The following is a 14,188-nucleotide window of genomic DNA, read 5'->3' as shown; positions in this document are numbered from 1 at the left end:
CACACTATGACGTCATCGATTCCTCTGACCCCTGACTGACTTTCTTTGAGATAAAGTGGCCAAGTACTAATAGTGACACTCTTTTAGGCTTACATTTGTCTGACCAATGAGACTAGAATTATTAGGACCCCAGGTGAGGCCCGTTCTCATTTGGACATGGCTACTCTCTCCGGGGAATCCTCCACTCTGTTGCCATCTACCCCGAGATGAAGAAACCAGTCCATAAGCCTACAGAGAAGGAAAGTTGTACGGAACGGGCAGCATTGCTGCACCAACTAGAAAGGCACGACAACGCATTAGATCCTGATAGTGACAACTGATGTCTTGGAGGCTGTTCTGACGACCAGAGGTTGATAAGACAAAAGACATGGACCCTTTTCCTTTTTGGTACAACAGCTCCTCTGGCTCGACACCTACAGCAGCCCGGGGATGAGTGCTGCCCTGTTAGTTGTTGTAATTTTATGGCAGCAGAGCTCCTAGGCTCCAATGGATTGAAGGTTAGCCGCAATTTGTTGCCAATGACATTGAAGCTCAGGTTTTGGTCTTCCATGTTCCGAGGTGGGAACCAACTTGTACTCTTTCTTGTTCTCCCCCATTATCCTGTCCACTGTTCCTTCACTCGATTCACTGTTCACAACCCCACACCTCTTGGCCTACCCTCAAACACCACGGTACAGCCAAGCCGCGGGGGACATGTATTTAATCTCTGACCGTCTCTTAATTTTATTGCTCTACCACCCATCCTTGATTAATATTCTTAGCGTGAATGTTCGGGGACTTGATACCCCAACAAAACTCCTTCCACCCCTCTCCTTCCTTAGGGACACCAAGTGTGACATTTGCCTCCTCCAAGAAACCCACCACCTTAAAGCTGATTGGTGCCCCCTATGCTCATAATGGTTCGATCACCAATACTTTTCTTCAGGGCAAGGTTTGAAGGCAGGAGTGATGATTCTTTTTGCCACACGTTTTCCAGGGAAGGTGGCACAAATGGATTTGGACCTGACCTAGCAGGCTTCTCTTATTGCAACTAGACCTACATGACCGCACATTCATATTGGCAAACCTCTATGTCCCGAATGAGCACCAAGAGGCCTTTATCACGGATGCAATAGGCTGCATTATTGCTAATGCCCAGACACAGATATTATAGCTTACACTTTGTGCCTGGGTGGGGTATACGAGTGCCCTTTCTACATTCTTTAAGCAATGGGTAGCTGAAGTGGGGCTGGTGGACGTGTGGCAACCGAAGAACCCAACTGCGCAAGACTAAACTTTTTTCTCTGAGGCCCACCAGACCTATGCCTGAGTTGACCTCTTTTTCATATCCCCATGTATCGCTGCCACAACTGTTGCAGTGGACTATGGAGTGGCCACCCTTTTTGACCATTTACTTTCCAAAGCTCCACACCTCCCCCCGTTCATGGTGCCTTAATCTCAAACTGCTCACCTATGACTAGAAAGTCACAAAAATTACAGCTGCCATCAATTCATTTTTAGCCACCAATGACATATCAGATGCACCTATAGCCCTACTGTGGGACATATTGAAGGCAGTTATATGGGGCCAGTTTTTTATGACAGCTGCCCACTTCAACAAAGACAGGTGAGACACTTTTGCTAAGTTAGAATCCACCATGAAGGATCTCGTGGGGACACGCAAACAAATGTGCTCGTTCACTACGTGAACCCAACTTACAATGGCACACAAGCAACTCAAAGTTATTGACATGGACATGGCAGAATACGCCTTGTTGCTAGCAAACCAAACATACAATGCTGGCAGGCACAAAGTAGGGTAGTTGCTAGCTCACCACTAGTGATTTCAAGCTGTTAAGCACCACGTGCAGAAACTGGTAGGCCCTGATAGTTACACAATTCACCAAGATGAGCAGCCCATACAGGAATTTCAACACTTCTATGCCGCCCTTTACACAGCAGAGGAATTATACTTAGGAAATGTCAAATCCTACCTGCCACAGGTCCTGCTAACCTGTATTCCTCAGGAAGAGGCCTCCAAACTAGATGGGGATATCTCCCCTACTGAGGCACTCATGGCCATAAACTGTCTACAGCCAGGCTAGGGACCCGGACACAATAGCTATACCTATGACTTCTATAAAGCCTTTGGACTAATATTGGCCCCTACTCTGGTGTGCCTCTATAACTAGTTCAGCTCTACTGGTACCCTGACTGATACTATGCAAGCTGCGACAATAACAATAATTCCAAATCCCGGTAAAGACCCAGTGCAGTGCTCCTCATATCAACCTATTTCTCTACTTAATGTAGATGCCAACATTTTCACTGGTATATGGCTCGTACCTTGCCTCATACATGCAAGGCGTAATAGACCCTGACCAGACGGGTTTCATACCAGAAAGAAACTGTAGTGACTGCACAACATTTATTTGCCACCTTCTGGACAGCATTCCCGCATCCCAGTCCTTCTCATCTCCATAGAGGCTGAAAAGGCCTTAGATCGGGTCCACTGGCCACACCTGCGCTTGTGTTAAAGACGCTTGGCCCTGGTCCACTATTTCAGCAGTGGATCCAATGTATTCATTCCGCCCCTAAAGCGATATTGAGAGTTAACAGACACTTGTTGCGGCCTTTCAGCATTTCTAGGGGTACCCAGCAGGGTTGCCCTTTATCCCCATTGCTATATGCTGTATATATGGAGCCCTTCGTGGAGCATGTACGAAGCAGTCAAGATATCAAGGGCATATCCATGGGTGGCAGAGAACATAAGGCGGCATTAAATCCTGATGATGTTTTATTGGTACTATACAATCCACAAACTTCTTTGCCAGCAGTGATGCGAGAACTGACTGCTTTTGGATTGGCATCCGGCTTTAAAACAAAGCTCCAGAAATACTCAATGTTGAACCTTACTATTCCGAAGGCTGACCAAAACATTACTCTAAGGTCAATTGCCATTTGTCTGGGCTTCACAGGGACTAGAGTACCTGAGATTACAGGTCCATCACACAGTTGGACGTATCTCAGAACGTATCTATGCTGCAATAATGACACTTACTCAATCTGACCTTTCCAAATGTAAGGGACACAGTCTCTCCTGGCTGGGATGACTAGCCGCTGTTCAGATGACACTATTACCAAAGGTTCTTTATGTTATGCAAACACTCCTACTCCACTCACCCTCACATATTTTTGATAAAATACAACTCCTTGTTGAGGACTTTTTTTGGGAAGGGAAAAAGGTGCATATGGCGAGAGAACAGGCATATTTGCCCCCAAGTGGAGGGTGGCCCGGGCATTCCTCTTTTCTTATGCTATTATGAGGCCGCACAACTGTGTTACATGGTGAAATGGTGTAGACCTAGCATTGAAAAGTATTGGTGTTTTATAGATCAAGCTGGAGCTGGCATACATATTTTGAAGGTGCCATGGCTTCCAAAACAACACCAATCAGTGGGGGTTTATATCTCACTGATACTGTGAGCTACAATGGGAGTTTGAGATGAGGCACAAATCAGACAGAAACTGTCAATCCCCATCTCGCTGCAAACGCCCATAATAGATAACCCCGACACACCCCCAACCCTTCCCTAGATTGCATCGTTCACTGTTTATATGTTGGCAAGAAGCCAACTGGAAGATGGTGGGTGGCCTATTTGACAATGAGGGCCTTATGGATTTCTCCCAAATCCAACCTGAATATGGACTACCAACTACCGTTTATTGTTAGTATACCGTTGTTTGGCAATACATTTATAAATTAGTGAATGAACATGAAAGCATGCAAAAGATGATTGAAGAGTAAAATGGACTGAAGAGCAGTAAGTAAAGAGGAATCAAGTGCTCAAGTTAGATTTCTCTAAAACATCTGTAACATGGTTTGTGGTTCAATCAGTTATTCCATTGGCTGTGCTCTTTTCCTTGACATTCTCTGAAAGGCATTTGTCTGTTATTTAAATGGTCTGCAAGTAAACCAACAATAATATTGGACCCAATATGGAAGTGTCTTCCCATAAAATGAATGGAATTAGCAAACATAATTTACAAATAAGATACTGGCCATTTCACCTGTCTTCTCAAGACCTTAAATTCTAAAATATGTAGACGGTATTTATATCACTTTACCGTTTATTCTTTAATATTTCCTTTATTATTTACATTTTGTTACTATGTCAAAGCTGCAGATAGATTTAAAGAGCTACTTACCAGTCTATTATATTTCGTTTTGCTCGTGGTAGGGAGTTATTTCCTTCTTTCCTTATTTGGCTGATCCTGAAACAATGCATTTGCTGTTTCATTAAATGTACTATTTGGCCCTCATTATGAGTGTGGTAGTCAGAGGACCGCCACACTTGCGGTGATGGTCGGACCGCCGCACTCCAGGTGATCCGACTGCCAAATTACAACCCTGGTGGGCAGACACACCTAAAGACTGCCATCCCCACCAGGAACATGGTTCCCGATGTGGTGACGGCGGTCAGAGTTGTGGCCAGCCTGGGCTGTGCTCAACTCAGCACTGCCTGGCTAATTACAACCCCACTTTCTGCCAGCCTTTTCATGGCGAGGACCTTGCCATGAAAAGGCTGCCAGAAAGCCAGTGCAGTTGGCCACGGGGGGGCCTGCACTGCCCATGGCATGGGCAGTGCAGGTGCCCCCTTCCCAGCATTGTTGGAATGCACACTGTCTGCTTTGCAGACAGTGCACATTCAAGGGTGCTGGAGTGCTAGGATATTGCCCTCAGCTCCTTCAAAGGAGCCAAGGCCAATAGCCTAGCACTGTTCCCATCGAACTTGTATTGCAATGTTTTGTAATACTCTTGGTGGGGGGACATCCTCCCTGCAGGTTTGGCGGTCCTGTGGACCGCCAAAGTCATAGTGAGGCCCTTTGTTTTTTTTAAACTAACATGAGTTAACATGCTGGATTTCACTAATTCTGGTTTAAAAGAAAGGTGACTGATGGTTTATAGTACATGACAACAAGGTTAACCTTTGTGAGTGCTAGGCTATTGGCAAAATGTATAGCTTTTCTTAACAAATTACCATTGCCCTGAAGATATACATTCAAATTTTGCTTAACAGGATGGGCGTGCAGCTTCAGCAGTTTTGGTCAGCGCCATGTTTTGTTTCTGTCATCTCTTCTCTAATCCAGTTCCTGCTATTCAGTTGCTCAACTCAAAAAGACCAGGAATCGGACTTTGGCCATCCCACAGAAGGTACTAAATGCGGCTTGAAATTCTGTTTCAATTGCAGATGTTACAATCAACATCCTTATTGTGTAATACTTCCAAATTATTATTTAAAGATTCATGTATATGTATGGAATCAGTAATTTAATTGATCTTGTAAGTATGAGTAAGACTGTATTCTGCTGGCATTGCATAAAATGTGAATTGCCTGCTTCCAACATAAGACGTGTTGTTATTAAACAGAACTCATTTGGTCTTCATGTCTGGGTAAGGAAATATGTCACCCAAAGACCATGACTTATCCGCTGTGTACATATGCATAATATTGTGTTTTCTTTAGGTTCCAAACCCAGCCCTCAGGCAGCAAATATTTTTAAACTATTTGGTAAACGCTCAATGTATAGCTAGCTATGAGCAGTTCCATTAGTTGATAATACATCAGATGTGGTTCAAAATGAATGATATTCTATATGTCATCATTGTTAATCTATTACATTGTAGTTGAATTCATATAACATGCTAAACCCCCATAGTGGTTCAGAAACACATTGGACTTGTTACATGAGTGCCTAGAGCGTACTAGGGACTACACTCACTCAAGAGAAGACTTTGCAGTTTCCCGGCAGTTTGGCAGCATGTTGCTAAATGCTCCACTCAGAGAGAGGTTATGCATCCTTAAACCTAGACACTTATGTGCTCATGGTCACCCAGAAGGATGTTACATGAGCTCTGTGGAGCATTGGGTGAGAAGGGCCATAGCAGGACTGTTGGAGTGTAGCTCTGGGCAAAGAGTGTCAAACATCGGCTTCTTTGTGTGTCCAATTGAAGTCATTAGTTTCAGGCAATGCATGTGAACAAGCCTTAACAACTGATTTTTCTAAACTGAGAACCATTTCTACGCTGTGCTCCTCTTAATGAGACATTAGATGGGTTTCACTTGTATCATTACAAACAGAGTGGCACCATTTCTACTGGGAGGAGCTGTCCTTATATCACACAATTAAATAGGAAACTCAACAAGCCTTTTCAGCATCCAGTACAGGCCTTTGTGGGAAGTGTTCCTGTGCAATCCCTGGTGGCCAGGGTGGCACTGTTATCTTGACTTTAATTGATGCACTTAAGCATGTGGCAGAGCAAAGAAGAGTGAGAGTTAGAAGGATAGAACTCACAAGTTTTATAATATTTTATTGTTGTGTCTACTTTGAATGGCATAAGGATTTGAATGGGGCCTCTGTGACGAGTGTTTTGGTGTTCTGAAAGATATTCTGGCATTGTTTGAGTTGTGTAGCTCTGTTAAATCCTGGATTGGAATTAAATAGATTGACAGATAATTGCACTTGTGATCATGTCAACCACCTTTGAGAGAAACAGGTTTTTCTTCTTGGGTTCTCCTAAGTTATTTGATGTCCATACTTACTGTCGTTAGTGATGAAATCTGTTTATTGGTCAGTGTGATTCTATGCCATTTGTTGGGAAGAACCAGATATTCCCTCATTTCTGAATTTCCTTAATTCTATGTGAACTTGAATATTTGTTATCCTTGTTACAAAGGAATTCAATAATTTTGGGGTTTTTATGGAGAAAGTGGTCCCACTATTGTATTTATACTTGTAGGTTGTAATGCTCATACCAGGTATTAGTTTAGAATAAGAAGCCAGTCAATTTTTGGGGGCACTGGTGTGATATACTGCCATGTGTGCTGCCTTGCTGCTGCATTTTGGATTCTTTCTGGTGGGAAGAGTGGGACCCCTTGTTAGAGATGATTTGCATAGTCTTGTTTATTCATGGCTAGTTTGCTAGAGGCTTGAAGCGTCTGAGGGAAGGCTAGATGAAAGAAGATGCATCAAAAGGTTTCAAGGTGTAGAAGCATTTCTTGTGACTTGATCCACTTAAGGGACCAGGTATAGTTTTGCTAGCCCGCCTTGTCCTTAGTAAGTAAACTTACAAGCGGACGCGTATAGGTCAATGAATCTTTCGGATCGCAGAGAGTATCCTAGCCAAGTGGTGACAGTGAAAAACATCAACAAATCATTCCGACCTACACATAATACCCAAAACTAGTCTAATAATAAAATACCATCACTCACAAGAAGGTTAGTTCGTTTTATTCCTTATTAATTACAATTCTAATCAAAACCTCTATGCAACGAATCCATGATTATTAAAACTTTATTAGCAACATGAGCAATGATTCATCAAGATTTTATTAATATGCAAAACAACATAAATCTAGGCGTGGCAATTTCATGAACATTGAATAATTCAGGATTGTGAGTCAGTCAGTCTAAGTCAAAGTGACCATTAGTCACCCTTGACAGCCTACCTATCTCAGATTAGCATCAGCATGTGGGTCATCATGCGAAAAACAATGTAGTCAAAAACCAATAATTTGAAAAAAATCTAACTAAAAGAGAAAACATTTCTAAGCAGCGCAGTTGGTACCTAGAAGGAAAAAGCACACATTAATCAGTCAAGTTATAGCTACCTATCCAAGATAGATCAGCAATGAGTCAGTCTTTGTCTCCAGGTCATCAGTCATCAGCTAGGCTCGGGCTCACAGAGCCCAAGCCCAAATTTCAGCACTTCAGACAGCGTCTCCTGAAGTCATCAACTTTCACCTCTCCATTCTGATTTCTCCTCTCATGTCATGATTTTTTATTAGGGTCTCTCAGTCCGTCCCACAATTTGCCAATTGGTCAACCTTATCAGGGGTTATGACTGTAACCTATAGTTTTTGTTTACCACTTGTCTACGTTACTTTGAGAGTCAAGTTCCATTAACATGATTGGTTCTTCTGTCGATGAGAACATCATCCGGCTCTTCAGCCCCCAGCTCTTAGTCAGTAGCTCCAGTCCTGGGAAAGTACATTTAGCCTACTCCACACATAATTGTATCAATTTGTTCTGATCGTCTCCTGTCCGTTGGTGAGTTTGCAGAATTTCTCTAGCAGAGCTCGTCACTGAACTCTGTACAGTTCAAGGTCCTTTTCTCCAGTTCCAGTCCTCTCCAGCTCATCGCGTCACCAATCTACAGAGGACTAAAATATGGATCCTTTCCAAATGGTGGGACATCCATTGACTGACTCTAAAGGCAAACGTTTGCCAGTCAGACTCCTGCATATTGAGAAGAGACAGCAATGGATTGACAGGCACTTCAATCAGTTAAACATTGAGGGGCATATTTATACTCTGTGTGCTTCATTTTCTGGATGTGGGAAACTGCCTTGCGTTAATGACATGCAAGGTAGGCGTTCCCATCCAAAAAGTGACTTTAAGGCATGTGCGCCTTATTTATACTCCTGGATCATTTTGACGCACAGGAGGGGGTGGGCCTTAAAAAACGGCGCACAGCCTGATGTGCATCTTTTTTTAATGCCTGGGTGAGGGCAGGCTTAAGGGGCCTTTGGGCTCACTTCCATGGTCTCTGACCATGGAAGCAGTCCAGAGGTGCCCTTCTCTGCCCCCTGGGACACCCCCTGCCACCCTCGCCCACCCCTGGAGGACACCCATGGATGGGGGGACCCATCCCAGGTAAGTACAGGTAAATGTAGGTAAGTATCATTTTTTTTTTTTTTACAGTGGCATGGGGGGCCTAACTTGGGACCCCCTACATGCCACTGTGCCCAATGGCCATGCCCAGGAGTCCCTGGGCATGGCCATTGGACAAGGGGGCATGACTCCTGTCTTTGCTGAGACAGGAGTAATTTCAGTGGGGGTTGTGCATCAAAAAATGGCACAAGTCTGGTTTGAGCCATGATTTTTTACTCTAACCTGACTTGCACCATTTTTTGACGCACAACACCCATTTTTCCCTACGCCAGCACTGCCTGGTTTGAGTCATTTTTTTTACTCTGACCAGCCCGCAGCGCCGGCTAATGTCAATCCCTAAATAAGGTGCCCGCCTGGAGCATAGGAATGACGTTAGCCGGCAGTACATTTTTTGCCGCAAACCAGCGCCAACACTAGTTTGCATCAAAAAGTATAAATATGGGCCTAAATCTCCTAGGGAACAAACATTTGCCCAAAACTGCCAGGGGCATGGAGGATCAACCCGTCCACAAACCTTTTGGTGATACCTGCAGAATACACAATTCATGCTTATGTCACAGCAGCAGTAAGTCTGAAAGCCACCCTGGGACCACTTTTAAGGGCATTGATGCCCCATGTAGCAAACATAGGCATGGAGGAAAACAACAATTCCAAGATTATTGTCCTCATCCATCATGATAGTTATCTGAATATCTACCAAACATGAGAAAAATGGTACATCCTATGTTTTGGCCATGTTTAGGATGACAATAGCATCAGTATTTTGTCAGTATCCTATAATTAAAAGGATAGACATTTACAATTGCAGTTTAGTACATGGTGTACCAGTGTAAAATTTCTTATAGGCACAATTGGATTATGTTACACACCAGTAATGACGTGACCAAATGGCAAATGTTCAATAGCCATATGGTCATGCCATAACGTTTACAGGTTTAATCTATAAATATGCCAAATTATGTTAAATATGTTTACTTAAATAGTCAGTGATCATTTGCTCAGGCATTTTAACAATATCAATTTTATTTTAGGTCTCATGTTAACAGGACACTAACTAAAAATATTTTTTAAACAGAGTATGTAGCATCAGAAATTTAACTGTAGAATTTTGAGAAAGTGTTCACGTCTTTGTTTTCAAAGGTAGTTTGATGACCTGGGCATCCTGATATAAGATTGAAGTTTCTGAATTTTAATGCAGATCATCTGTGTAGTTATTTTACCAGAATAATGTGCAAACTGATGGTGAACTTCTTGTATTGCAGATACATTGGGTATATTTGTGACCTCGTTAGTGACAAACCTGTCCATCCTCACTGTAAACCTGTTAACATTAAATCAGTCACCATCAGTCCTGTCCCTTGTTTTAATAAGCAGAGAAACGGATGTCGACCTTTCTGTGATATACTTATTGGAGAAACCAAAATCTTCACAACAGCACAAGACTATGAAAGAATGAGGCAAGTGAACTAATTGATGCAGGGCTACAAATCTGATCCACTCTGTCACATGTTGTTTTTGAGATATTTTTCTGGGTGTAAAGATGTTCTCATGTTCCTTGTGTAAACAGCAGTAGACACATTAAACTGTAAGGTGCACCTCTAGGGGCACTCTAGATTCATATTGATATACATTTTGAAAACCATCACAAGTAAAGAAAATGCATGCCAGTTACCATTGTAATATTCACATTGTTGTGTAGCCATTTTAGTTACAGCTCCATGCACGTTATTTTAGCAAAACCAGGCCTGCCGCTGTGCACTTTAACCTAGATATATTTTATTCAGCTTTGTTTATTATTTTAACAATAGCCACATTTGTGATCTTGTTTTATTTCTCTCTAGCTAGATGTTCTTTGCTTAGGCCAGCACTGTATTCTTAAACAAGACATTTCTTTCACTCTGTGCTTCTCTCAAGGCTGGAGTAAGATAGGTTGCCGGTAAACGTTGTAACGCTTTGTCCCTGGTATTCATAGAAACATGCACATCTTTACATAGGGACATTTTCCCAGAACATGAGCTGTTTTATTATAAAAACAGTTACCTATCCCATACACGTTAGAGGGAAAGTCCAGCCAGATGACCACCACTGTATGCTGATTGCTGAACACTTTGCTACAGCTGGTCATGCAGACTTCAGGCCTTTGCTCAGGTATGTGGGATGATATCTTCCCAGGGGAACCTGAAGGGCAGAAACAGAGCTTAACATGCTGTGCTCTAATATAGCCTATGTAGGAATTAGCCTATTGATTCTAGTGACACTATAGTAGTGTTATTCTTATGCTTCACTCTCCTTGTCACAATTTTAATCCTGCCATGCTTTATCGTCCAGGTTATTGCAGTACATGCTTTATTATCTAAGATACAGTTGCTTCATTAAAACCTTATTGAAACATATATTGCCTCTGATTGTCCCTGTATGTGTGAGACTAATGTAACTGAGAGAAACGGATGCGATCTGAGTGACCAAGATTTCCCTGAGGAGTCAATTGTGTCATGCACTCGGCTGCCCAATCATCCCTGCTTTTGGGTGGAGATGAGGCACTGCTAGTTATTTGGAGCAAAAACCCGGATTAGGCTGACAGGTGTCACCAGTAGTGGGTTAGACTCAGTCCCCCACACCGTAGGCGATTCTGCCGCCCAAATCCAGTAGTCTCATTAGGATAATGAGAGCCTACGTGACAACATTATAAGTGGGCCTCAATAAATGCTTTATTATTCATAAATCAGTCATGAGAATGCAATATAATATGTGAAGTACATATCTTACAAATGGCTATATCAACATCGGAGGGGTGTGTTCATTATACCATTATAAATCCTGCTCAACACAAAACTGTCTCCTTGTAAGCTGTGCTTTTGAAGGTGTTTGCCTGAGACCATTGGAAATGGGTGTTGTCCATGAATCTCCGGTGTAGTTTCAGCAAAGCAGTGACAATGCAATGTTTACCACAAACATGAATATATATAGTGACTCTGCTTTGGGGGAACAGCCAAAGTAATGGTTCAGGATCACATACTAGATGAATGTCTATTTTGTTCTATATTAGTTTCATATTTGAAATCATTTCCAAAAACAGTAATTGAGCACATTTGCTATTGTCTCAGAATGGCAATACTAATGGCTTATTTCCAGTCTGCCATTTTGTGAGCTATTGCTCATCCCGTAGTGCCTGGGGCCACCTGTTCTGCCTCATAATGCCTCCTGTCCAGCTGAAAGGCTTATGTCCAGCCTGAGTTGCTGAAAGCTCAGGACCATTCTTTTGAAGAACGTCTGGTATGTATTGCCCAGGGCTTCTGTCCAACCTGCAGTTTTAAGGGCTGTATTCAACAGTGCTGAAGGGTCATGTCTAATATGCAGTGCTGAGGCAAATTGCCACATTTTTCAGACATGATAGTTCCTTCCTACCCTGTTAAGTGGTTCTATTCAGTATTTTAGTGTTCTGGCCCTGCATTCTAGGGGCTCCTGTCAAGCCATCTGGGCTGTCATGTCCAGTCAGCTGATGTTTTCTGTCATACCTTCCAAGAGCTCCTGTCCAAATGTACTAGCAGTTGATTTAAAATCTATTGATGGTTCGAGTCAACCTAGCTAGCACATTTCCTTTGAGAACGGCTTTACCAAATGAAGGTTGGCAAGTGTTTTTACCTTGACACTTTCCCTGAGAACATTTAAACTGCCATTGTATATGGGAACATTTGCATTTAATATTAGGGTATTTGTGTTTATTTGGGAGCTATCTGTGGGTGCTTCAGTAGGATGTGTGAGTTGTGTAATTTGTTTTATTGTTTAATTTGTTTATCCACTTTATTTAGTGTGCCACCTTCTGTTATCTCATATTGTATTTGTGTGTGTGTGGGGGGTGAGGGGTGGAGATGGTTAAAGACTGAATGTTATCACATAAAAACGACCTATTGACTTCAGTAGTATTTTTAATTTATTAGCTTGCGATTAGAGAGTTGAGAGGTAGTTTTTTCTTGTATGCCATTGTATGTAGAACATTTAACATTATATATATCTAAGGGCTTGATCAAAGGCCTGCAGTGTTAAATTTATTATATCTATTATTTATTGGTGTGATACCCTTCTGTGAGAGCTGTAGCATAAATAAACCAATACATATAGTAGAGGTTTCTGCTCCTTTATTTGATGAGAATGGTGTGAGGCAAGTACAGGGTAGGCACTTAAGTAGTTGGGGGTATTTACCCTTATAGCTAGAAGAGGTTTTTTTGAACACTTTCTGAGGGTGCGGATGATATTTAGGGCCTCATTACAAGTGTGACGGTTTGAGGACCACCACACTCGCAGTGATGGTTGGACTGCCACAATCTGGGCGGTCTGACCACCCAGTTACAACCCTGGCAGGCAGATGCGCCAGAGGACTACCGTCCCCACCGGGAACATGGTTCCTGGTGTGGTGACGGCAGTCTGAGTTGTACCCAGCCAGGGCGGCTGATTACACCTCCCCTCACCACCAGCCTTTCCATGGCAGTTTCACCTGCATGGAAAAGCTGGTGGTGACGGTGTGCTGGGGGCCACAGGGGGGCTCCCTTTACCCAGCACCTGCGCATTCTGAGGGTGTTGTTAGGCCCCCTCTGTGCTACGAGATAGCACTCTGCTCCTTTAAGAGTGGCAAGTGCTATGTTGTAGCACTGACTGGCAGGAATGCTCTATGACAATGTTCCCACCGGCCACATTGTATTAGGCCACAGGGCGCCACTGCCATGGTGGTGTCGTCCTCCCCGTGACTTTGGTGGTCCCGCTTTGGAACTGCCAAACTCATAATGAGGCCATTAATCTCTTAGGGTGGCCAGGGGATATCTGAGAGTTTTATTCCCATCTGTGTTAGTTATTTCCTATGGAATTCTATCATTTGATCTCGGAGAACTTCTCATGTGCAGCTCTTTGCATTGTAAATTAGTCATATCTCTTGCTCTAGAGAACCATATTTATAAGTTTTAGAAAGTAAGGTGTGGCCACATCACAAACATGCCACCTCGAAAGGGCATCTATCAGAACACCAATCAAGAAATGTTTCAGAAAAGTGCCCAGCTGTCTCTAATCACTGAGAATACAGACTGAGGACATGGTAAGCCAGTTTAGTACAGTTGTGGGCAGAGAAATCCTATGTATTTACTATATATACACATATATATATATATATATATATATATGTATATATATATATATATATATATTTAGATCTGATCTTCTTGCCATGTTTTGTGAATAATTATAATAAGGTCAACCCATATTTGCTTGTGGTTTGAGGCGAGAGCATTTTTCAGAATGGGAGTGTAGTGAATCGTTTTGTTTGTGTAAATACACAATCACAAATGATGGCCTTAGAGATCATAGCATAGCAGCTTCCGTTTGATTTTGAAATATAAATTAGAATATTTGTAGTCATAATGAAAGTTAAAGCACCTAATGGCCAACGTGGTTCCATTCTAAATTGCACAAAAATCTTATCATGCAG

General features: G+C 42.6%; 1 protein-coding gene across 8 annotated transcripts in view; it reads left to right on the top strand.

Annotated features, from left to right (window-relative positions):
• The window catches only part of DNAJC6 (DnaJ heat shock protein family (Hsp40) member C6), a 482,733-nt gene that overhangs the window by 276,360 nt on the left and 192,185 nt on the right, over positions 1-14,188 (top strand). For all 8 annotated transcript variants that reach the window (XM_069232500.1, XM_069232501.1, XM_069232498.1 and 5 more), the window contains 2 exons: positions 5,061-5,194; positions 9,978-10,172. In XM_069232500.1, the coding sequence (XP_069088601.1) occupies positions 5,061-5,194; positions 9,978-10,172 (329 nt within the window). The remainder of the gene's footprint in view (positions 1-5,060; positions 5,195-9,977; positions 10,173-14,188) is intronic.

The sequence above is a fragment of the Pleurodeles waltl genome, chromosome 4_2 (assembly GCF_031143425.1).
Source record: "Pleurodeles waltl isolate 20211129_DDA chromosome 4_2, aPleWal1.hap1.20221129, whole genome shotgun sequence".
Taxonomy (NCBI): domain Eukaryota; kingdom Metazoa; phylum Chordata; class Amphibia; order Caudata; family Salamandridae; genus Pleurodeles; species Pleurodeles waltl.
This window is presented reverse-complemented; position numbering and strand designations above follow the sequence as displayed.